Source organism: Haliotis asinina, chromosome 11, assembly GCF_037392515.1.
Source record: "Haliotis asinina isolate JCU_RB_2024 chromosome 11, JCU_Hal_asi_v2, whole genome shotgun sequence".
Classification (NCBI taxonomy): domain Eukaryota; kingdom Metazoa; phylum Mollusca; class Gastropoda; order Lepetellida; family Haliotidae; genus Haliotis; species Haliotis asinina.
In genome coordinates, this window is record NC_090290.1 from 54,180,369 (window position 1) to 54,203,931 (window position 23,563).

The 23,563-nt window shown below is 38.1% G+C and overlaps 2 protein-coding genes across 2 annotated transcripts in view; one reads left to right on the plus strand and one right to left on the minus strand.

Annotated features, from left to right (window-relative positions):
* The window catches only part of LOC137255252 (large ribosomal subunit protein eL27), a 271,307-nt gene that overhangs the window by 209,765 nt on the left and 37,979 nt on the right, over positions 1-23,563 (plus strand). The window lies entirely within an intron of this gene.
* Positions 1-23,563, minus strand: part of LOC137255251 (ceramide synthase 5-like) — a 45,545-nt gene that overhangs the window by 2,277 nt on the left and 19,705 nt on the right. Inside the window, exons 2-9 of the mRNA XM_067792688.1 lie at positions 17,418-17,544; positions 13,664-13,770; positions 11,290-11,347; positions 9,938-9,988; positions 9,101-9,193; positions 8,493-8,621; positions 7,234-7,340; positions 5,840-5,996 (exon numbers count right to left, since the gene is read on the minus strand). Of these exons, the coding sequence (XP_067648789.1) occupies positions 5,840-5,996; positions 7,234-7,340; positions 8,493-8,621; positions 9,101-9,193; positions 9,938-9,988; positions 11,290-11,347; positions 13,664-13,770; positions 17,418-17,544 (829 nt within the window). The remainder of the gene's footprint in view (positions 1-5,839; positions 5,997-7,233; positions 7,341-8,492; positions 8,622-9,100; positions 9,194-9,937; positions 9,989-11,289; positions 11,348-13,663; positions 13,771-17,417; positions 17,545-23,563) is intronic.

Sequence of the window (23,563 nt, forward strand, 5' to 3'; positions counted from 1 at the left end):
TGACTATGTCTTCAAATGACAAGAAGCACCATCAATCATTGATGAACATCCTAACCATCAAAACCAGTACTTCAAAGCTAAATGGAAGACAGTTTGGATAATTTATATTTAATAAACATCAATGATTACTTAGAAAGCTAAGTTAGTTGAAATTATACAAAAGCATAAAAAAAGAATTCCGCTTATTGAGATGCAAACAGATTATGATGTACTGGCGTACAATGTAGGTATCAAAGCAACTGAGCTATCAGAAAACATATCTCAGCCTTGAAATCACTAAAACAAATTCAACGATCTGAAAGCTATAGGACTGCACAAGTAAACAATTAAGTATATATAAGTAAGAATAACAGTAAGTAGCAACGAATCATAAATACATCCTGACTTCTATGATGAACATGTTAATTCTATATGCTCAGAGGTTTCAAATCATTAAAAGTCTCTGATTGAAACAGCTGGTTTGACGTCTACATCATAGCTAAGATTCTTCTTTCTCAACCATTGTCAGTAAGCAGAATCATGATGGGTCATGACAGCACACAAAATGTTGCAAAAACTACTGCATCAAATATAAGCATTACAATAAATTTGGTTAGAGCACACAATGGATATCATCTAAGAGAGTGGAGGTTTGGAGATTTTTCTGCAGCCACCAGTGAGCTTTTGCATCACCATGAATTCCATAAAATAACACCACAAAAGTGAGATATCATGATCAGCTTAGCAATCATACCCAGTGACACAATCACACATATTGATACAAACACATCACACACAGTGATGCACACACATGGTGACACACAATCACACATGACCACACAGTGATACAAACACATGGTGACACAATCACTGATGGTGACACAAAATTGTATTGTGATACACACACATGGTAACACACAATGACACATGGTCACACATGATCACACACATACAAACACATGGTGTCACAATCACACATGGTGACACACGATCACAAACACACTGTGACACACACACTTGTGTCTGGTGACATACAATCACACTGTGATGTGGACACCCACAGTGACAGACGTGGCTTGTCAGGCAAGTCACAGCTGTATTCGATGACGTTCTATAATCAGTATCCAGTTTGGCTGTCAACAGACATGTTGTCTGGGTTTGTTAGTGATAGAGAAAAAATGATGAGTTCAAATTTCATGAATTTGAATGGATGTAAATGAGGATAACCATCTCTAACTAGAGCATAAGCAATTGCTAGCTAACTACTGCACCCAAACACGCTTGTGTTAGTAAGACACACCATATACCTCATGTTATCCTTGGATTCTCATGCAGGTGACAATGACGTATAATTTAGATTTAGTCGTGCAGTCTAACAACCACCAAACATTAGTGACATGTCTACACAAGACATGACGCTTGTCCTTCAGCTTGGGCTAAAAATGGAAAATTAATGCAATGGGTTCATGAAACGATAACATGGCTGTTTAGCAATATTCCATCAAGATCATGGCGATAAACACCAGAAATGGGCTTCACACAATGTGGCCATGTGGCTGGTTCTTTGACAACTAGACTCCACCCAGTCCCCCCACATTCCCACCCCCTCTAAACTGGATTACTTTAACATCTACCTAGGTATGCGCCAAATGTCTCCTCTCCCTTAAGCATACCTTCATTCACTATATGTTCTGATGAACTGTAATATTTTCAGACATGATATAAGACTGAAGTAAAAGCGTGAGAAGCGCGAGGAGGTATCACAAATTCTTTTGAGAATAAATTTTACAATAAAGATGAAGCCCACAATTTCAAAACAATAGCCCCCAAACCTTCAAGATCCCTACCTTCTGAACAGTTTGAGAGGCATTCTAGAAGTTGTAAGTAATAGGAATCACAAGTCTTTGTAGATGATCAGCTTCTTTATAGTACAATAGCAATGTCTGGTATAGATACTTATATTGACTTCAAGCAAGTCATTCCTCTCTAAGTAACCTATCATAGCAATAGGTTCTAAATTATTCTGCCAAGTACTGATTTGAATCAATGATGTGATTACAAATTTTAGTTTCCCTAATGAAACCCTTAAAGACAGAGGTATTAGAATTAGGCCAAGCATTCAAAGATCTGAACCTTTGTCAAAAGAAGAAACATGGTCCCACTGTAGTCCCAATGTAATTCAATACACGTTTCATATCCACTGCAGATCAGTATCTCATTATGTGGGTCAGATCCTTTCAACCAGCTCTTTACAGGAGCTAACATCAGTTTGTCCTCCTTTATCTCTTATCATGGAAGGGATTTTTTTGTAAAATCTAAAAAAAAAAGCAGGGGTTCAGATCTGACAAACTGTGAATATGGGTGACAAAGTTCTGTACCTATATTTCTGAACAGCACCCATGGCATGATGACTGGCAAGATCCATACTTTTGTCTTGATAAAGGAGAATTTTTCCACAGCACCTCTCTTTAACAGACTTGGAAATCTTTTCAATACGTTAGCAATAATATTCACCATTCAAAGCAGTTACCTAACTGATAATGGTGAAACAGTATACTGCAGTATTTTTAGAATCTCTTTATTTTGCTTTCAGTTTGGCATACACTGTTGCGGAATTCAGCACATTACAAATGCCCATATTATTATTATGATTCTATTATTATTATTTTACAGATTAGGATTAAAATGCAGCAGAGAGGGTTCGGGTGATCCTGGCACACTCAGGCTGGTAAAGCTCATCATCAGCTCAGGGCCCTCACCCCCTCTACACGCAGCCCAGTCAGCGAATGGGACTTCTCCCAGGAAACACTGCCTAGTCGAACCCACGAAGAACTTTCCGGAGAATATGGAGGCTCCCCAACACTGCAGCCTTCTGCATTACCCAGATTGTCAGAAGCGCTGCGCTCCCGATGGAGAACCCGGGCACTCTCCTGGTCTGCGCCAAGAGATCAGGAGGTACCAAACCAAGGGCACCGAGAACAATGGGTAGCCTGACGAAAGTGTACTTGGGATGCAAGTGAGATATTTCAAAGGCGAGGTCCACCTATTTATCATGCTTTTCCTGAATCTTGCCAATCACATTGCTGTCAAAAGGGACAGAAAATTCTATGATATAAATAATTTCATTGGTTTTATTATTATTTATTATTATTATGATCATGACACAGAACATACTCATACCGGTATAAGATATAATTGTTTTCATCAAGAAAACAGCTAATTGACAATATCAAGATTAGCTACATGAATCATGTGGGTAGTTTTAAACTAGTAGTTGACTACATTATGTAAGAGCTTGTACTTTTCTGCAGTTATTTTATGAGTGCTTCATTCTGATCTCATTCAGTTCCACTCCCAAAATTTCAAAAAGCATCACAGAGTCGGCTGAGGGAATGAGTGGTTTCTTAGCGATATCACTGTGATATTCCTGCAAAATTACTGTGTTGTCCATGACCCTGTTCCATTGCACTAAGATGATCCCATGCTTTAACATAGACTCATGACTGCTGAAGTACTATGATCACTTTGAGGATTGGATAATAGCACAATTTAAATGCTTGACAGAGTGTTGTATTACCTGTATACCATGTAGTGATCACCTATTATACTACGTAACTGAAAATGTTGGGTTTGTCTACTGCATCAATCAATCATATTTTCACCTCATTTTCAAGTTTTATAAGTGAACATTAAAGGCACCATATCACACCTTTTTGGCAATATTTTGATCTGTAATACATATATTAGGGCATATGCACTTACATTAGCTTCCTGTTGATACAACAAAGACTTATTATCCATACTGCTTGCCTGATAACTGACACACTGAGCCTAATAACTCCTAAACATAGGACACCTGCCATATATGGAATGTAAACGAATGCCTCATACATCAAATACTGTCCCACATGGTGTTATCGTCATTCGCTGAACTGGTTTTAAGTACAAGTTGCATTATAGGATATTTGTAAAGAGTGCTCAAGAGTGCTCAAAGGGCCTTAAATTAAAAGGGTTGCTTGAAATAAAGTTCAGTTGGTAGAGGAAGATTTAACTCAATGTTGCATTAATTCATTCAAACATTTTAATTTCATATTGTAATCTTAATACGTAATTTGTTTTGGAATAAATTATATGGTAGCTTCGATGGTGGCTGATTGTCAGTATTAATGAGAAAAATGTAGACCAACAGCTAGTCTCTGAAATGAACATATTTTACTGAAAAAAAACCCGTTCATAGTGAAATAAAATAACAAATGAAATAGAGCCTTGAGACTTTCTTCATTTTCCTGAAGCTAAGGAAATCTAGACTTGCCACATTTTCTAGACTTGCATGGGCTTTCTTGGATATATATACTTCAGGGTCTGTACGACAGACTAGGAGAAATGCAAAATATTGATTTTTAGAGAAGTGTGGCGTGATGGTGTGGAGCCATATGCACTGTCAAAAAAAGCAACATCAGGTCAGAACAACAGACAGCCCAATGGGTTTGCTATCATACAGGTTGACAAACTAGAGGAAATAATACATGCAATATACTGAGGTATGAGTAGTGAAACATGAATAAATACATAAAAAATTTGCAACTAAGTTGTGAGCCCATTACTCATTATTAATACAACCAACATGCACATCCTCGTTGAACAACACATCCAGTGAAACAACATGCATCTGACAATCAGATTGTTTTGTACAGCTTGAAACAGGTACATGGGCTCCTACTTTTCTGGGGAAAAATCCCAACAAAAATCCATGATATTTCCAGACAAATATTGCCTTTTCCAGACACAACAAAATGCACTGAATAAAAGATTGATTGAACAAAATGATATATCAAGTGTAGCTGAAACATCCTGGATTATTCCTTGAATTTTCCTAAATTTCTTCTATTTTCCTTTTTGATTTCATGATATTTCTGAGGCTGGAAAATGGGTGTGAAATTTCCAGGTTTTCCAGATCTTAAGGGAACCCTGAGGTAGATACATTGCTATTGGTCAAATATATGTACTTGGTAGTATCATCCATTATAGAAGCTGTCCTTGTCATAACCCTTGTGGCTAACCTTCATTTAGAGGTTTGCTGACTTGCTTGTCCTCTGTTCCCAATTGCACAGATCAATGCTAATGCTGTTTATCACTGGATTGTCTGTTTCAGACTTGACTATTTACAGACCTCTGCCATATACCTGGAATATTGCTGAGTGCGGCATGACAATAAACTCACTCACTTTAGGGTTCCCAAGATTCAACACCACGCCTGTTTACTTGAAGGACTTTTGCTTTAGTCAATTACAGAAATGAAGAACCTCATGGAGAGACAGGTGCGGTGGGGTAGTCTAGTGGTTGAAGCTTTTGCTCATCACACCAAAGATCTGGGTTTAATTCCCCACATGGATCAACATGTGAAGCCCATTTCTGGTGTAAACCACCACGATATTGCTGGAATTTACTAAAAGTGGCATAAAACTAAACTCACTCATGGAGAGACAGAGTCAGTAGGTTGTTACACAGCTTTCAGCAATATTCCAGCAATATCAAGAATTGAACCCATGTGCAAGACTAAACCTATGCCCCACCTTAACTATGGCTCAAGACAAGACGTGAATTTCCTGTTATACCACAATCAGCAATATACCAACTTTATCACTGCATCCTGTAAACTATTAGCACCTGGCAAATATCTGATGTGCATATTAAAGCAACATGTAATATTGCCACAGTAGAATGGCAACATTGCAAGTCACTGAAAATGGATAGATTCCAGAGAGGGTTATGACAAAGGCCATAGATATGATAAATACTTGACATCTGTAGGACAGTTGTTACCGCTCTGAATATACGTGACAGAGCATACAGGACTTACATTTCCTCTCTTGAGAGCATTGAATGCCATCTTGGAGATGATAACGAACCAGAATATGTGCAGCACTTGCAGGACGATTAGCAGGCCATTGTATAAGAAGTAAATTGAACAGAACCCCACAATGGTTGTAGACTGGAACATTGCAGTGTATATCAACCTGGAAAACAAAAAACCACAAGTTAGTTTTGAGTCAAATGTTAAGTTCTTCGAAACACACATTTGGGTAGTAGATTGTGAACACAAAGATTATTCTGCTTCCATTTTTTGCAAGGTTAAATTCAGACATAACCTGTCTCTAAATTAAAAACATGGACAACCTATTGTCCAATTATCACTGCCTCTGGTGACTGCCATATAACTAGTCCAGTATATCTAAGTAAAGGCAAACTGTAGCACAAATGGGATTGTGCAGCATAGAGAATATGACAAGTATTCTTATATCCAAGCGAAGCGAGCAAAGGTTGGCAACATACTTTCCTCGCTTCGGATCGAAAAATATTTTTCATGTCAAAAAAAATATCACAACCATCAAAAGTATACACCCATTTCTTCACCGGGTTGTGCTCTCACAGTTCCAACCACATGTTAAGTGATTACTCACGTGAAATATGTTTTCTTCAACATTTTAAACGCAACTCGTGGTATCTCAAACCGTTCTTTGCCTCCATTCCCCCTTCCAGCCTCCGGGTCAATGGAGTGAAGGAACGGGAGGGCATTATTCTACATGGAGTACTTATAGTTGCCTCCCCTGCTTCATTCGCACATTCTGCCAGAAGTGTTTTTATGTATAATAAATGATACGAAAATTCTAACAATAAAGATGACAGATAAGACAAATAAACTCCAAAAGGTTCATGGTAAAATTAGGCAACATGGTATTTCTTTTTAATTTCTGTTTATTCATGTTCCTTCATTCCGTTCAACCGGAAGCTCGAAGGGGGAATGGAGGCGAAGAATGATCTGAATACGAGTTGCGTTCAAAATGTTGAAGAAAACATATTTCACGTGAGTAATCACTTAACATGTGGTTGGAACTGTGAGAGCACAACCCGGTGAAGAAATGGGTGTATACTTTTGATGGTGGTGATATTTTGCTTTGACATGAAAAATATTTTTCGATCCAAAGCGAGGAAAGTATGTTGCCAGTCTTTGATCGCTTCGTTCGCACGTAAAAAGACTTGTCATTATCCTCTATGCTGCGCAATCCCATTTGTGCTACAGTTTACCTGTGATCCAAAACTTCTATTTGCAGCATCCACAAAATATACTGTAGGGAAACATTAACAAACCAAGTGGGAATTTCAACAGTCTGAATGTCTTACAGGACAGGCTCATTATACCTCACAGTTAAACAAGACATTAGTCAAGGTAGGACAAATCAACATTGTACTTACTTATATGGGAACAGAATCATTCTTGTAATGATCCAAACAAGTAGAAATAGGACAAAAACTACATCTGTTGTTTTCTGCCATTTCAGGTATTTAGCCATTTTGGCAGTCTGAAACAAAGGCATGCCCATTTCAGTAAAACAGAAAATTTGACATCATCAAATAACAACAACAATAATTTGCTGAGAAACTGTCTTCAGCTTGTGGTAACTTCATGACAGAAAGAGCAACACAAACAACGGAATGGGTAAGTAAGTTGGGTTTTAGTCTGTATTTGTCAGTCAGTCTGTCTGACATAAGATGGAAAATTTATGGGTTGTGATTGCTGACCCTTAACATGTAATATTATGAGGAATCATCATTGTATAATTGAAGATTTCCACTATTTTCAGTTGCTTTGAATCAGTCACATGTCATCAGACTGAAACATGGACTCAAATCTGGTCTCCTGGTTTGAGTTACGTCAGATGAAATGTAAATAACCCAGATGTGGTATTAACACTCAGATATCTATTTGTTGGAATCTCTTGCCACTGTTGAAGCTGTCATTGTTTGATGACTAGTGTACGCTTTTGTCTCATTGTGTAATAAAACATTTACAGCCTTTATACAAGGTCAATAACTGTTTTAATTCCCCACCCAATGGAAGTCCCTGGGGTAAGTATTGCTTTGTCCTTGTCCATAAAAACAGTGTGACATGACATAAATTCAGAAACTGTACCCTGCATTTGTATCGTGACTGCTACAAGGTCAATTCAACCCCACCACCCAGGGTGACTTCATGGCAGCTTTTAGCGTTGTTCAAGTCAATAATATGCTAGAGAGCACCAACAATGGGCCTCTGCCTGTGGGGAACTCAAACTGGACTTTCTGTTCAAGAAGCTAATTAATTGCCTGCAAGGAATCCTAAATATTGCCTTCAAGGACCCCTAAAAGTAAAAATTGGGGGCCCCTGGGGCCTCCATGTTATTGAGGCGAGGTAATGCCTGCTGTAACAATTTGACAGCAATGCCCTCCAGAGTAAATCAAGACATCAAACAACAAAGCTACATTGCAGTGATGTCATTGCTTCCAGAACTTTAGGGATCTACTCTCACTCAGCTCTTCACACACAAGCATCTATGTCTGATCATATGACTATCTGATCCACATGCTTGCCTCTTATGACAAGCCAATTCCAAACTGTACCGCCATGGGTCCATGTACTACTGAACAGTATAGTGTTCAAGGGGGTCAAGGACAGGACCCAGTGTATGCCTCACCTCCAACAATGAGTCCACAGCATCATGCAAGACGAGGATGAGTGTCCCAAATCTCACAATATTCTGTGACCATGATAGAAACATGAGGCTTAGCGTTACCAAGTGGTGGACAAACATCTCAAAGAAATCCTGGAACAGAAACACAATATGTACTTCAGATCAAGTTTTATTCAACATTTTAAACGCAACTCGTATTCATGACCACAACTAAAGCTTTAGCTACAAATTTTGTTAAAACTGATATTCCACACAAATTGGCCTACCAAACCACCCAAATACCCTAATTGGGTAAACACACAGCACTAAATTACTTCCAGGGTAAACAAGAGTGCTTATCATACTGCAGTTCAGTGCCACCCACAGCTATCACAGTAAACAAGTCTGGGCCAGACATACCAGTGTCTGACATTATGAAAAATGTTTGATAGAATATAAAATAACCCCAGTGCAGAGATCAGCAGGAAGACACTGATATATAGTTTACTTCTAAACAGTAAAATGAGCACTCAAAACAATGCAACCAATAGATGTCCAGATAAAAAACAGAAATGACAACAAATGTGTAATAACAATGACACTGACCGGTGATATACAATCGTATTCCATACCTTTCTTTTGACATCTTTAAACTGTGTAACTAAAAGTGAGAGGTAGAAGGATGCTTCTAATGCATAGTACCAGAAGATTTCTGGGGTGATGTTCTGCAATGAAAAAGGAGATTAAGTCAGACAGTGCAAATATTCCAGTTGACAACTACCGCCTGAAAAAAATCTAGTGTGGAGCAAACAATCAAGTGATCAACATTATGAGCAACAGGGCTGCTTATGAATATAGATCAGCTGGAATAGTTCATCACTTAATATCTAATTATCATATCAGACAAGTAACTTGCATGTCAATAGTGAGTGATGACACATGCCCTACTAACAAAAACAGGCCTAGATTTAGAAGCACCATATGAATGAAGACGTAATTTGGTGTTTTGTGTGTGTAGCTGTTTCCTTGTGGAACTGTCTCCATTTAACCTCAGAAGTGCATCGACAATATCTCCGTTTCAATCTGGACTTAATTTATACCTCCTCCGATAATACTACTAACTGTCTTTACAGTTGTGTCTTCTGTATAAATGTATATATGTTACGATATGCTTTGAGCATGTCCTTCAGTCATGTGGGACTAGCGTTATATAAATATCCTACATATTAGTAGTAGTATTATGGTATATTCCTGTATAGTGCAGACTAACCCATGATTGATCTCAACAAGTCTATTTGTCAAGGTACAGTGACAGTGAAAATTAACAAAATCAACATCTCTGACTGCTAACTCACCTTGCACAAACAGCAAAGATGGTGGGGCTAAATCTAACCAACAAGCGATGAGGACCACTATGTACTGTAATAGCTCATGGACAATCACAATACCCACACTGAATAAATACTTACATGGCGTGGATATCCGATCCAACACTGCATGGTATCCCATAACCAACTTTTCTGGAAAACCAAACAGAACACAAAATTATTGGGTCAGTTGTCAAACTGGAGCAAACAAAATAATCATCTTGGTAGCAGGGCAGGCAATAAACCATGTTCTTATAAATGCTTTTGAGAATGGCATGTTGTTTTGAGTTTATAAACAAAACATAAGGTAATCTTACATAAGTGATTGAGTTTAGTTCTGCGCCGCTTTTAGCATTATTCCAGCAATATCCTGGCTTGGGACACCAAAAATGGACTTCACACATTGTAACCATGTGGGGAATCGAATCGAGTTTTCTGCATGACGAACACTTTAACCACTGGGCTACCCCCTGCCCCACCAATTCAAAATGTTTGCTACAGGTCAGCTTTGGCTGAATGATAATATTAACAGCAAAATAATGGATGACAGTTTTAACTATTTATAAAGAATACATATCATGCCCAACATCCACAAAATGCAATCTTGGTCATGAGTCTGTGTGTGTGGGGGGGACGTCTGTGTAAGTGGGAACTGATTTTGAAAACATGCAGATTCTACAAGACTGTTTCCAGTTCCACCGTGTCCATCATGGAAACCCAACTTTCGTGGATCTGATAACAAAATTGCCTTCACTCTTGCTAAGAGTGATTTGTTGATAGTTTGACAAACTTACATAATTCACAGTAGGTATTGAAATGAATGTGCATAGTGAAACATCTATAGACAGACATGGTAAATAACATCTCTTATCTCATAACATGATCAGCTGAGTAGATGATACAAAAGCTGAACCCTGAATATCCAGACACTTGTGTTTACCAAGGCCATATAATAGAGGTACTTTTAACATAAGTAATGTAAACCTATCAATCAGTTCTTTCAGTCACTCATAATTTTAATGTACAATTTTACATTTTCACAGAAAAAAAAAACCCACAGAAAAAATATATATAATACAGATTACAAACATTGATCAAAATAGTTGACCAATACGTTTTATACCCAGTTTTTGTAATATCTGGATAAACTTTACACTGTCATCTCAGAATTTGATTTCAGATGCCATGTGATTAACTGCAAAACATTGTCAAGCATGGTCGCTGTCACGGCCCCTGTCGGGAAGGGGGACATAATGGCACATATCAGGCACTGTTGGTAAATGACATTCACTGATGTCTGGATACGTGAAGCATGTTATGCACACTGTGTTTGTTTATCTTGGCACTGGATAAGCAGAGTTCCACAGAACAAAGTATTGATCAGCTCAGCATGTGATACAACACAATACTGCCCCTTGTTATCACACAATAACATGCAAGAACATTATACTTACATCCCACAGCACTATCAATCCGTACCAAAATATGAACAGATAGAACAAAAATCTCCAACTGAAACAAAGAGGAATGTCTAAGCTACAATGGCCGATACACTAACAGGCATCTGGAAATTATATAACAACATTCATAAGTTTAGTCACTCATCTGAAACCTGTAAATAGTACAATTCCATTTAGTGTAGTGAACTCAGATAAAGGCAGCCAATAACAAAAAATCGCTGAGAGCTAGACGATTTCTCACAAATGTTTGGCACAGGCAGTAAATATGCATATGTCCATGATATTTAGCATTTTTAACACCAAATTAATCAAGCCTATCATTGCTGACAACAGGCTGATATCTCTTGATACATATTATCATCCTTCATTATACACAGTAGGATACTGTACAATATACTGGAGGAAAATAATAAGGGAACACCACTTTGTGGCAGTGTTCTTGTATTTATTCTCAGATTTCCTCCTAGTGCTTTTCAAAGCTGGTGATGAAAAATGGAAAATATCAAAGAAACACTTGAATTTTCCTGTGTTCCTTTATTTACCTCTCTCAATATCTATACCCTGAACCTCCCTGCTTCCTTTGACTCATTGAGAACTTGTCACATCTCAACACTATCTGACTAACTCAGCAGTATGCTGCTATATCACCCAGTAAAGAATCCCTACTGAACTAGAACCTCCAGTGCTGTCATTACCAGTAATAACGGACTATAGATAATTCAATAATTGATGCAAATTGCCAAGACTTTTCATGTTGTTCAGTTTTTGCATGTTAAATACAGATGTAACGTGGCTCTATATTAAAATCACTGCATACTTATCCTCTAATTATCACTGCGTAATTGCCAGATAATTTGTCCAGTACAATGCCCATCAATACTAACTCTCTCAGTATTTTCTTTCTACCACAATCAAATAGTAAAATGAAGTGCAGGCCATTACAAGGATGATGATGATGACAAACAAAAACAAAAGTAAAATGTATAAAAAAAACTCAAAAACCAAGTAGCAATCTGGAGTGAGCTAAAATTGATTTGATCACAAAATTTGTTTAATGTAGCAAGAATGAGTGCGTTTAGTTTTATGCCACATTCAGCAATGTGCCAGCTACATGGTGGAAGATTTGTAAAAAATTGTGTCTAGACCAGACAATCCAATGACCAACAGCATGGGCATCGATCCACACTACTGGGATACAATGACAAGTGTCAACCAAGTCAGCAAGCCTGACTACCCGATCCCATTGGTCACCTCATATGACAAGCATGGGATACAGAATATTAATGTGTCTTGAGCACATATGGCTGATGTGTATACTAAAAAAACAACAGGTCATGGTTACCTGATGTTATTCGTGCGCGATTGTGTTAACAAGGTACCTGTGTATCTGCTTCACCACTGTTTATTACATCACGTGTAATTAGCTTCCCCTATTGATCAACGTGAAACAGTCCATTTGGGTTCAAATGAGAACAATGAATGATTAAATAACTTTAAGTAGCAAGAAGTGCACAAAACGGAAATAAGACACATGGTCCTCAAATCTCTGTAACCAACACGATCTAAAATCCAATGTTTTATTATCAATCACATAAAAGGTTTTTAAGACACTATCACGTAGCATTGTTTCACTTTCACTCTTCACACCAAAGGGTGACATACAGCTGATGGAGACATATCGGCCATATCCTGACTAGTAAGGACTGTGCTAAGTTGCACCCAAGGTGAATGCCAGTACTGTTCCACTATCTGTTTCCACCCTGGGTGTGAAGAGTGAAAATGGAACAATGCTACATGCTACTTTCTTAAAGGTCACATGCAACATAAAATACAACGTTGCAGATTCTGATATCTTTCGGTATGTACATACCGAAACAAATCATCAAAAATGCCAATTCAACCTACAAAGTTGAAAAAAAATAACGCAATGAAAAAAAGCCAGCGAAACTAGAGTTCAAACAATTCACTAATCACAGCTGATTCCTTATCGTGTGGGGTAAACCCAAGTACCAAATATTGCACTTGATTTGCGATTATACAGTTATAATTTTGTTTATTTGTTTTTTCTTAATCAGAAATGAATTTCATATATCATGAATAAGTGATAACTGTGATTTAATTATGCTTGATTTTTTGGTTGCATGTGATCTGTAAACGACTATTTCTGGGATTGATCATAAAATGTCAGGTTTCAGATCCTGTTGGGTACTAAGGTTTCACGACGATGTGTCTTATTTATGTTTTGTGCATTTGAGGTTAATTTATCATTCGTTGTTTTCATTTGAACCCAAACAGACTCTACCTCCTCTTTCAAATTGGCTCTTTCATATGGACGTGAATTTCCTTATGTTAGATTAGAAATATTCACCTGGATTCTGTAAATCTATAGAGAACAATGGTTCGGCCCTGCATACGTCTTAGCCGGAACCATCTTTCTACTTGCCTCACGCTCAGGTCAGTCTGTTTGGATATGCTCTGAAGAAAAGATTAGAAATATTTAATATTGCATCACATGCAAACAACACTAAGTAAGTATTACTTTTGGACATTTTTAAATTCAGAAATGCATGACACAACAATACTGTCTGTACAACACTGTTAATATTGTCAGAGAATAATACATTCTCTAGATGTACAATGCAGTTGACAGCTGTCATGGAATAGTACATGCTCTACATGTACAACACAGTTGATAGTTGTCAGGGAGTAGTACATGTTCTAGAGGTACAACACAGTTGATAGTTGTCAGGGAGTAGTACATGTTCTAAAGGTACAACACAGTTGATAGTTGCCAGGGAGCAGTACATGTTCTAGAGGTACAACACAGTTAATACTGTCAGTTAATAAGACATGCTCTAGATGCACAATACTGTTAATATTGTCAAGGAATAATAAATGCTCTTGATGTTCAACACTGATAGTTGTCAGGGAGTAGTACATGCTCTAGATGTAGAACACTGTTAATATTGTCAGGGAATAATACATGCTACAGATATACAATGCTATTGATAGTTGTCAGGGAGTAGTACATGCCCTAGATGTACAATGCAGTTGATAGTTGTCAGACAGTAGTACATATAGTACATGCTCTAAACATCTGTAGGCATGTATATGTGTTTGTGTATGTAAGTGTAAGTACATACATTTATGAATTTATGCATACATGTAAATGTATATGTAATTGTAAACACACAAGTATCGCAAACTTGTACAGTGTTCATGATGATGTTTCAAAGTAACAGGACATTGGGTCCTGTGAGTTTCAGATGTCAAAACAAGTTAAGTTAAACAAACATTTCAAATTTAACATTTCTTACATTTGGCATTGAAATTATTAACATTATATGATAACAAACAAAAGATTAATTAACAGCAAACAAGTGTCACATGCCGCAAATAACAACTTCACACAAAGACATTGTGAAATATTCAGTTAGACACAGGGGCTGGCGGGTTGGCGATTTCTATCTGACCACTGGCGAATCTGCCAGATTTGTCAGAGGGTCAGACACTATTCGTGAACACTGCTTGTAACTGAGAGATGAAATTCATATAAATAGGGAGAAAACATTAAAGGAAAACCTCCATTAATATAAATAGTTAGTAATCATTACCTCTGTTCAAATGTATAACAAGGTAATCATTAGCTGTATGCTAATGTACAGGGAGAAATCATTAGCTGTATACAAATGTATAGGGAAAAATCATTAGCTGTATACAAATATGTAGGGAAAAATCATTACTGCATATTGGTGTGCATTAAATGACCCCACATAAAGGACGATGCTACTCAATATCCAGGGTGTACAAAGGGATACTGACTGTTGCATATACACGAAGCTTTTCTATATCCAGGGTGTACAAACGGACACTGACTGTTGCGTATACACGATGCTATTCTATATCCAAGGTGTACAAAGGGATACTGACTTGCATATACACGATGCTATTCTATATCCAGGGTGTACAAAGGGATACTGACTGTTGCATATACACGATGCTAAGCAAGTATTTGCAATAAAATGTGTGCTTGTCCATTGTTCTGTTTCACAGAGATCCTGCACATGGTATCATTTTCGGTGTTGACATGGAGCAGCTCAAACTGGTGACAGGAAAAATTAACTCCTTCAAACCAGTCTAATAGGCTGGTCCAGGTTTCACTGACAGACTGGATCGGTCTATTGTAGGTGTAAAAAACTTGACTTCTACACAGCCATATACAAAGCTGCTATTCAAACGTATAGGGAGAAAACATTTCTTCCAAGCACAAGGGAAAAATAACATCTGTATCCAGATGTTTCGTGAAAAATCATAACGTGCAGTCCAATGATTAGTGAGAAATCATTAACTCTGTTTAAATGTACAGGGAGAAATCATTAAATATATTTGTGACATATATTGAGAAATGGCCAGCTGTTTTCAGATATATAGTGAAAAAAATCATCAATTGAGACCACACACTTTTTAAAGCATATACCCACCTTACCTAAAATAAGGGTTAACAGAAAAATAAACGAACCAAAGGTTAAAATACAAGGTTGCAAAAGATATCTTTAACTGTTTTCTAACACATGCACATTCCATTATTCCCGGGAGAATTGCATGCTATAGTGTTTGACAAGTGAAGTGAACTATTGGCGACATCTTGTTGATTGGACGTGTTTCAGCTCACTGGGTATATGGTTCCATTAACTCTGCTTGTTGAGGACAAACGTTTAGATCAATGCAGAGTTACTCAAGCAGATACAGCCATTTACAATAGGCTGCACTGGGACGTATCTTTTATTAATATGCCTTCAGAGAGTGTTCTAATTCAGGTATTCCAGCAGAGTGATGGAACATGTTTCCATGAACTGTAAGGACCCTTCGTGTCCTGACAACTGAACATCAGAGCTGGGACAGTCAGGCTTACAAGAAGTTGAGCATGCTTTGGACATACATTTTCAGATTAGGAAATAGTGGCAAGGGAATTATATACTCTATGACTATATGGAGAAACTAATATTTCTCCTAATTCCTATCCTTACTGAAAGTACTATATTAATTTTAAAACCTATGTACAGGATAGTGTAAAAATAGATCATGATTGTGAGCTTGAATCTATGCTTTCAATTGTCAATCATAAGTACTGTATTCCATCAAATCTTTGAAGGAATGCATAAGAAAAGCAAAATTTATGGATGTCAACTTCTTTACTGTGAATAATACGACGTTACGGAGCGTATGCTCACCCGATGAAGGTTGTGGAGTGTATGCTCACCCGATGAAGGTTGTGGAGCGTATGCTCACTTAATGAAGGTTGTGGAGCGTATGCTCACCCGATGAAGGTTGTGGAGCGTATGCTTACCTGATGAAGGTTGTGGAGCGTATGCTCACCCGATGAAGGTTGTGGAGCATATGCTCACCTGACAAAAGAGCAATCATATGCTCCAGAACATAGTGTTATTCATAAGAAACAAGTTGACATCCACAAATCTTGCTTTTCCAACTGTATTTCAGGTTAAATATTATCACTACAGTCAATGGAGAGGGCACATAGTTTATATTCTGAGCTCCCTCAGAAGTATACAATCCAAGGTGCCTCTCTGCCGCTTAAGGTGCTAAAGCGTTAACAGCCATGTTACAATTTACTGGGAGCCCGTGCACTTACTTGCTAGGTTAACTGACACATAGCACACATCAATCCCCTGCAGGATGATACTCAGATCACAGTGACTTCAATGTCCAAGTTTCAACCATGACATTTCGAGTTTAACAGTCTGTGTCAGAAAATGTTATAACATCACACTTTTGGACCTTTAAAGTATTCATCTGGAAGATGGCATGGTTGATGAGAACAAACTTGTTCTTCAGACTATATAAATCTATATAAAATTACCAAGTTATAAATGGGTGAATAAGTGAGTGATATTGTCTCTGCGTTGCTTTCAGCAATGTTCCAGCAGACACCAGAAATGGGCTTAACACAATGTACCAATGTGGTGAATTGAACCTCACTGCCCTGCCAAACTTTAAAGCATTTTGACCAAGAAAATTAACTAATTCAAAGAATGATTTACTTGACTCAATAAACCAGTGCTTCCTGTTAATGTACCTGGAAATGAAACACATACTGTACTTACCAAGAAAGAATTTTTGTCTGGGGTTTTATTCTGAGCAAATATTTTCTCCAGATATGGGTTTGGCGCTGCCTGGAGCGCCTTCTTATCCTTAAGGCCATAGTACCGACCAATGGGTGCTGCTACATATCTGAAACAAACATACATGGGTTAATATAAATAACTTCCATACCACATACAGCTTCTTGGCACATACTCACTGCCAACAGAAGTAACGGCTCTTGTTTTTGCTATTTTTCCCAGGCAATGTTGATCCTAATGCATTGAACAAACACAGATCTATTTACTGGTGCTCAGATGCTTGCAGTGGTAATGGCTTTTGACTTTACTATGGAAACATTAGAACACAAGAAATTAAACACCTGTTTTACACGACAGTGTTGGTCACAACATGGCGGAAATACTGTCGATGCGACTTAAAATATTAACTCCCGATATCAATTTAAAACAAGAAAAAGTACTTTTGCCGTGGTATTCCTACCATGTAGGGCAGGTGGTACAGTCAGCTAATTTCTTGTTTCAAACAATGACAGCTATGAGCCTCTGTAGCTCCGCAGGACACAAGAGTAATAGTGAGTGATAGAGATTCAGTTTTAGGCGGCATGCAACAATATTCCAGCTATACGGCAGCAGTTTGTAAAAATTTAATCTGGACCAGGCAATCCAGTGATCAGTATCATGAGCATCATTCTATGTAACTGGGATACGATGAATGTTCTCTTGTTTCAAGGGTGTGGTGTGGTGTGTGGTGTGGTGTGGTGTATGGCAGATTGTGATATGGTCTGGTGTGGCAAGGTGTAGCATGGCTCATCATGGTGTGTGGTGCGATGTGGTATGATGTTGCATGGCGCAGTGCAGTGCAATGCAGTGTGGTGTGCTATGATATGGTGTGGTGTGATGTAAGGCTGTTATGATACACCTGCATATTCAGTGAATTGACCCATAACCATTAACTTATTTCAATTCATTATTTGTGGACAGTTAGCAGTGGCTGAATCGTACAGTAAACTATAACTATTACACACCAGATTTGAGTGTCATGTCAGATCACTGGTTATTACTACAACAAATTTACAGTCAACATCAGGGTTCTTCACGGGTCATCACCTTGTGGATGAGGAACCTAGCTGGCTCATCTACAGTGAGTGAGTGAGTGAGTTTAGTTTTACGCCGCACTCAGCAATATTACAGCTATATGGCGGCGGTCTGTAAATAATCGAGTCTGGACCAGACAATCCAGTGATCAACAACATGAGCATCGATCTGCGCAATTGGGAACCGATGACACGCGTCAATCAAGTCAGCGAGCCTGACCACCTGATCCCGTTAGTCGCCTCTTACGACAAGCTGAGTCGCCTTTTATGGCAAGCATGGGTTGCTGAAGGCCTATTCTACCCCGGGACCTTCACGGGTCGGATCATCTACAGGCTAGTTGAGTAAGACACCATATACATGTATAACAAAATTACATACATTGAGTCATCAGACTTAGCACCTTCACTGCATCTGCTAAATGGATTTGTGTACAGCAATTAAGTCCCTGAGAATGTCATGAATGAATTAACAATGAATCCAATTCCAGTCAAGAATGATATGGAACGCTTAAATTAATCTGGGGTTCTTTTCTTATTTTCTTTGTTATGGAAATACATTTTATAAATATGCAACTTTATTTCTGGGAAGACTGACCTAGAAGACCATTGGTACAAGATCATACAATGCTCCGGCACGATAAAGTAACTAATATGCCCAGAGTTTGTTCTGATATAGTCAGCATAGCTAGTGATACCGGTTTTCTCCAATCAGTATCATTTCATGATCAGTAGATGGCTAGGCCATCTTGGGGTGCTCCAACATACCCTTCCTATTTCATCAGTACTGTGTCCTTGAAACAAATACAGCCAAAACTGCCCATGGAAGTCGGATGTGGCAAGTCCAGATTACCAAAGCATCTGAATAATGGGGGAAGTCTCTGGGCCCCTTTTTACTATATTTCATAAACATACTTTAGGAATCGTTCTTCTGTTAATCACCACCACAGCAGCATATGTTTGTTTTATGATCTCTACTACTGCAGCTGCCCTTTATTTCCTTAATCACTCTCAGGCATGTTTCCTGCAAAAATTATATAAGATATATAAGACGAGAATATGGATGACAACTTCCTTCTCACTGAATAACACAATCTTTCTGGGCTACTTCCTGCCCTCTCTTCAGGAAAGAGTACTTAATAGATGTTAATTCAAGAATCGTCTCTTAATTACTTTCACAGTCATGCAAGAATTTCAGTCTAAAATGAGTAATGAGATTAAATATTGACACACTGTTTTCATCAGCCTACAGTTTGATCAATACAGGAAACAGTTCTTGCATGGTTGTCACGAGAACTCAACATGACTGCTTTCATCATGATATACAACCAAGACAACAACACCACACTTACAACCAATTTCACTACTTGATCATTGTCAAAAAAGGGGCTCGGGCACGTCGTAAATGAATAAACATTTGTAATGTAAGAAACAAAAGGAGGAATATTCCACACATCAAAACATGGTAAACTCTCATTTAGATCACATATACCAGTGGTGTAATCCCAACCAATCAAGCTTGAGGTCTCACAAGGGAGACAACTGCACAAAATATATTACAGAGTGATAAAGCATCATTCAACACTCTCAGTAACATCAGATTGCATGTGGAACCTGGCAGATGAAGCGAACCTTGCCAAAAGGATGCAAATAACAAAAGGATGAAATTCAGGGATGGAAACAGTACTTGATTTGTGAGCCATAGACACCATAAATAAGGGCAAAGATAAAATATTTTTCACAGTGCACTGGCGGCCACAGTCACATTGCATCCACTCATACCTAGAAAGAAAGTGTAGTTGATGGAAAATGGATATGTCAACACATAATTTGTTTCAATAAAAGGCACAGTTTTTTATGGCAGCTGGACAATCACATGTCAACAAACTATTTTCCCAATGAAAGAAACAAGATCATGCAAAACCACAGCTGCAACAGGTCAAATTTGTCCATACCTCCATGAAAAAGCTGTCATTATGATTACAAATATTTTACATTTATGGTGCAAAATCTGCAATTAAAATAGCACAATGTTAGGAAATATTTACATTGGTAAAGCATAAGTTTCAGGCATTGTTCATTGTATCAGAATTCATTTCTGTTATATTTATGGGTATATTTTAACTAAATCACCATTAGAATGGGGGAAATGTGTGCACCACTGACCGGTATTTCTGGCAGTGTTGGATATATTTGCTTCTGGGTCTAAATGATAGACCAACATATCCTCAGATTTCATGTAATACCAGGTATTTATTTGAATGTTGGGGAAAAATATTTTTTTCAGTGTAAATACTGTTATCGTGAAACTCAGAGTGTGAAATGAGTTTGTGTCAAAACACAAATGTTTGAACTTCAAACTTAGCACTATTAGGTAATCCTTGCATCAAAATGCCACAGAAAAGGTCTTAAGGAACTCTGGATTTCCACTATTGAATACTGCAGCATTATCTGCTATTCCTACTATCAGCTTCTTACTAAATAATCTGTTATCAACATTATTCAATATGTAGTCAATACGACCCACTTTCTACATCACAAGAACAATGCATGCTACAGGTCATATTCCCTACATTCTGGACATTATGTAATGCCTAGCAATGATTGTAGTGATAGACAGGGACAAGAACTGAGTCCATCACCACCATCTTGTCCATGGTGTGGTTACTGTAGGGGGAAAAGATGGCCTGAGGAGATAATCTCTCACATGTCTGGTGAGACATGTCTGGTATGTAGTGACCTGCAGCTGATATGTGGGTGGGAGGGGAGACCAATGACCTGTCCACGCCACCTACTGACACATACCTTAGTCTGTGTCACTGGCCCTCAAACATACTACTTCCCTCTTGCCCTTTCTGTGATGGAGAAGCTCTAAATGTACGATCTACTTTTCCCCAAGTTCGGGCAGTCAGGTCATTTTATATTGCAAATGGAGTTACACACCAACATGTCAATCGATATTATAAATGTTCAGAGCCTCAGAGTCAGTCAACCCAGAGACCTAATCTCCACCTGTTGCCACTTGTCTAATGCTAAGTAGCATTTTTATGAATGACCAGTATATGAAACTCTATTGAACTAATTAAATTAATGAAAAAACAACTGGCTCATAGTATTAAGAGGTTTTTAACACAGCCAGTTGTCAAACACATTTGTGCTGAATTCCTTTGTCAAACACATTTGTGCTGAATTCCTTCCCCACCATGGAGGGGCAAAGTAGTAAGGCAACAATTATTTTCTTGTGTGTTGCATTTCATAGGCAGCACTTACATTTGGCATTAGATAAATAACAAGGATAAGCCCATAGACAAAACATAGATGCTAAAGGTGAGTTCAGTAAACCTATTTTAAATAAGATCCAGAATACTCTCTTCAGTTATCCCTTTCAAACCCTTCTAAAACAGAAGTTACTTTTCTTTGTTTAGAGCTACACTCGGCAATATTCAGTCTCCTTGTCACTGGTCCGTAAATGATTGAGTCTGGACCAGACAATTCAGTGACCAACAGGGATCATCAGCATCAGATGTGAACCTGACCACCTGATCCCTTTAGTCACCTCAACCAACATGGTTTGTTGAAGACCAGTTCTAACCGGGATCTTCACGGGTCACAAAACCTTTGTTAGCAGCCTTATTAACTTTATTTCCAGCAATTTAACACCATAATGACTGGCATCACTTACAGCAGTGGCAGACCATGTGACAGTGCATCACAGGAACAAGGTGTTGCTGCAGGTATGGCATTCACTGTAATAAACAGCTATTACATAGAAACGGAAACAGGTGGGAGTTTACTGTTGAATTTGTGACAAAGCAGTTGTGAACTAGTCTCGTTCCATGAAACTGAAACCAATTTCGACAGCAGAAACGTGGTCAGCCATTATAAAGCACCTGGGACTTCGCAAGGTGCATCTCTGCTGTTGCTGTCTAACAAACATTTAACAATAACTTTCAAAGATAACTCAATTTGCAAAGTCTCCACTACTTTAGTTCCATACATAACTCCTGTTTCCGGTCTCCTTTTGCGTTTTATTGCATATTTTGAACATGATTACTGTTAAACTAGGTTTCCTATGAAATGTTCATGATTAGCGTCAAACCCTCTTACAAATCAGGCAGAATTGCTGATGGTCTGATGGAAGTCTACAACACGCCAGCCCCCATGTCTGACTGTATTTTACAATGTCTTTCACGGAAGCTATCATATATGGCATGTCACACTTGTTCACTGTTTATGAATGTTAAGCTTGTTAAATATTTTCAATGCAAATTATGGGAAGTGCTAAATCTGAGCTGTATGTATAATTTTTATTCTATGGGTCCTGTGAATTTTCAGTGGGTCAGCCAGACATCTGAAACATACAGGCCCAATGTCATGTTACTTTGAAACACCATTCATGAACACTATTCTAGGACTGAATATTAGTCTTCCACTTGGCCATTTCAAGATCTGTGCAATGCATAAAGCACATATCCAATATTAGCTTGCTACAAACATGTAACACATGTGCCATTAACATACAGACGCAGGTGACATTATCAAGTCAATCTGCTCTGGCTTCACACTGCCTTTATCATGTCTCTACTGCAGCCTGCTACCAGCACATTAGTCTGTGTGGAGCTGTTCATACTACTCCAGGACTTCAACCTTTGTTCCACTGAAGCATCACATCGAAATGAAAACAAGGGCTGGCTAAAGTGATTGATTCAGATATAATGTTAATAGGAAAAACTATTAATGATTGTGTGTGTTTCAGTTTTACACTGCTTTTAGTTAATAAATATTCCGGCAATATCACAGCATGGGACACCAGAAATTGGCTTTACACATTGTATCCACGTAGGGAATTGAACCCTGGTCTTCAATGTGACGAATGAATGCTTTAACCACTTGGCTATCATCACACCCCTAAAAACTATTCATGATTATCAATATGATAATTGTGCCATCAATAATATCATTCATAAACTTTTGTGACAGAATAAAGTTTTAAAATATTCACACAATACACAAAGTTGTGTTTTCTTTGGCTGCCTCTGAGGCATGTTCAAGATGCTG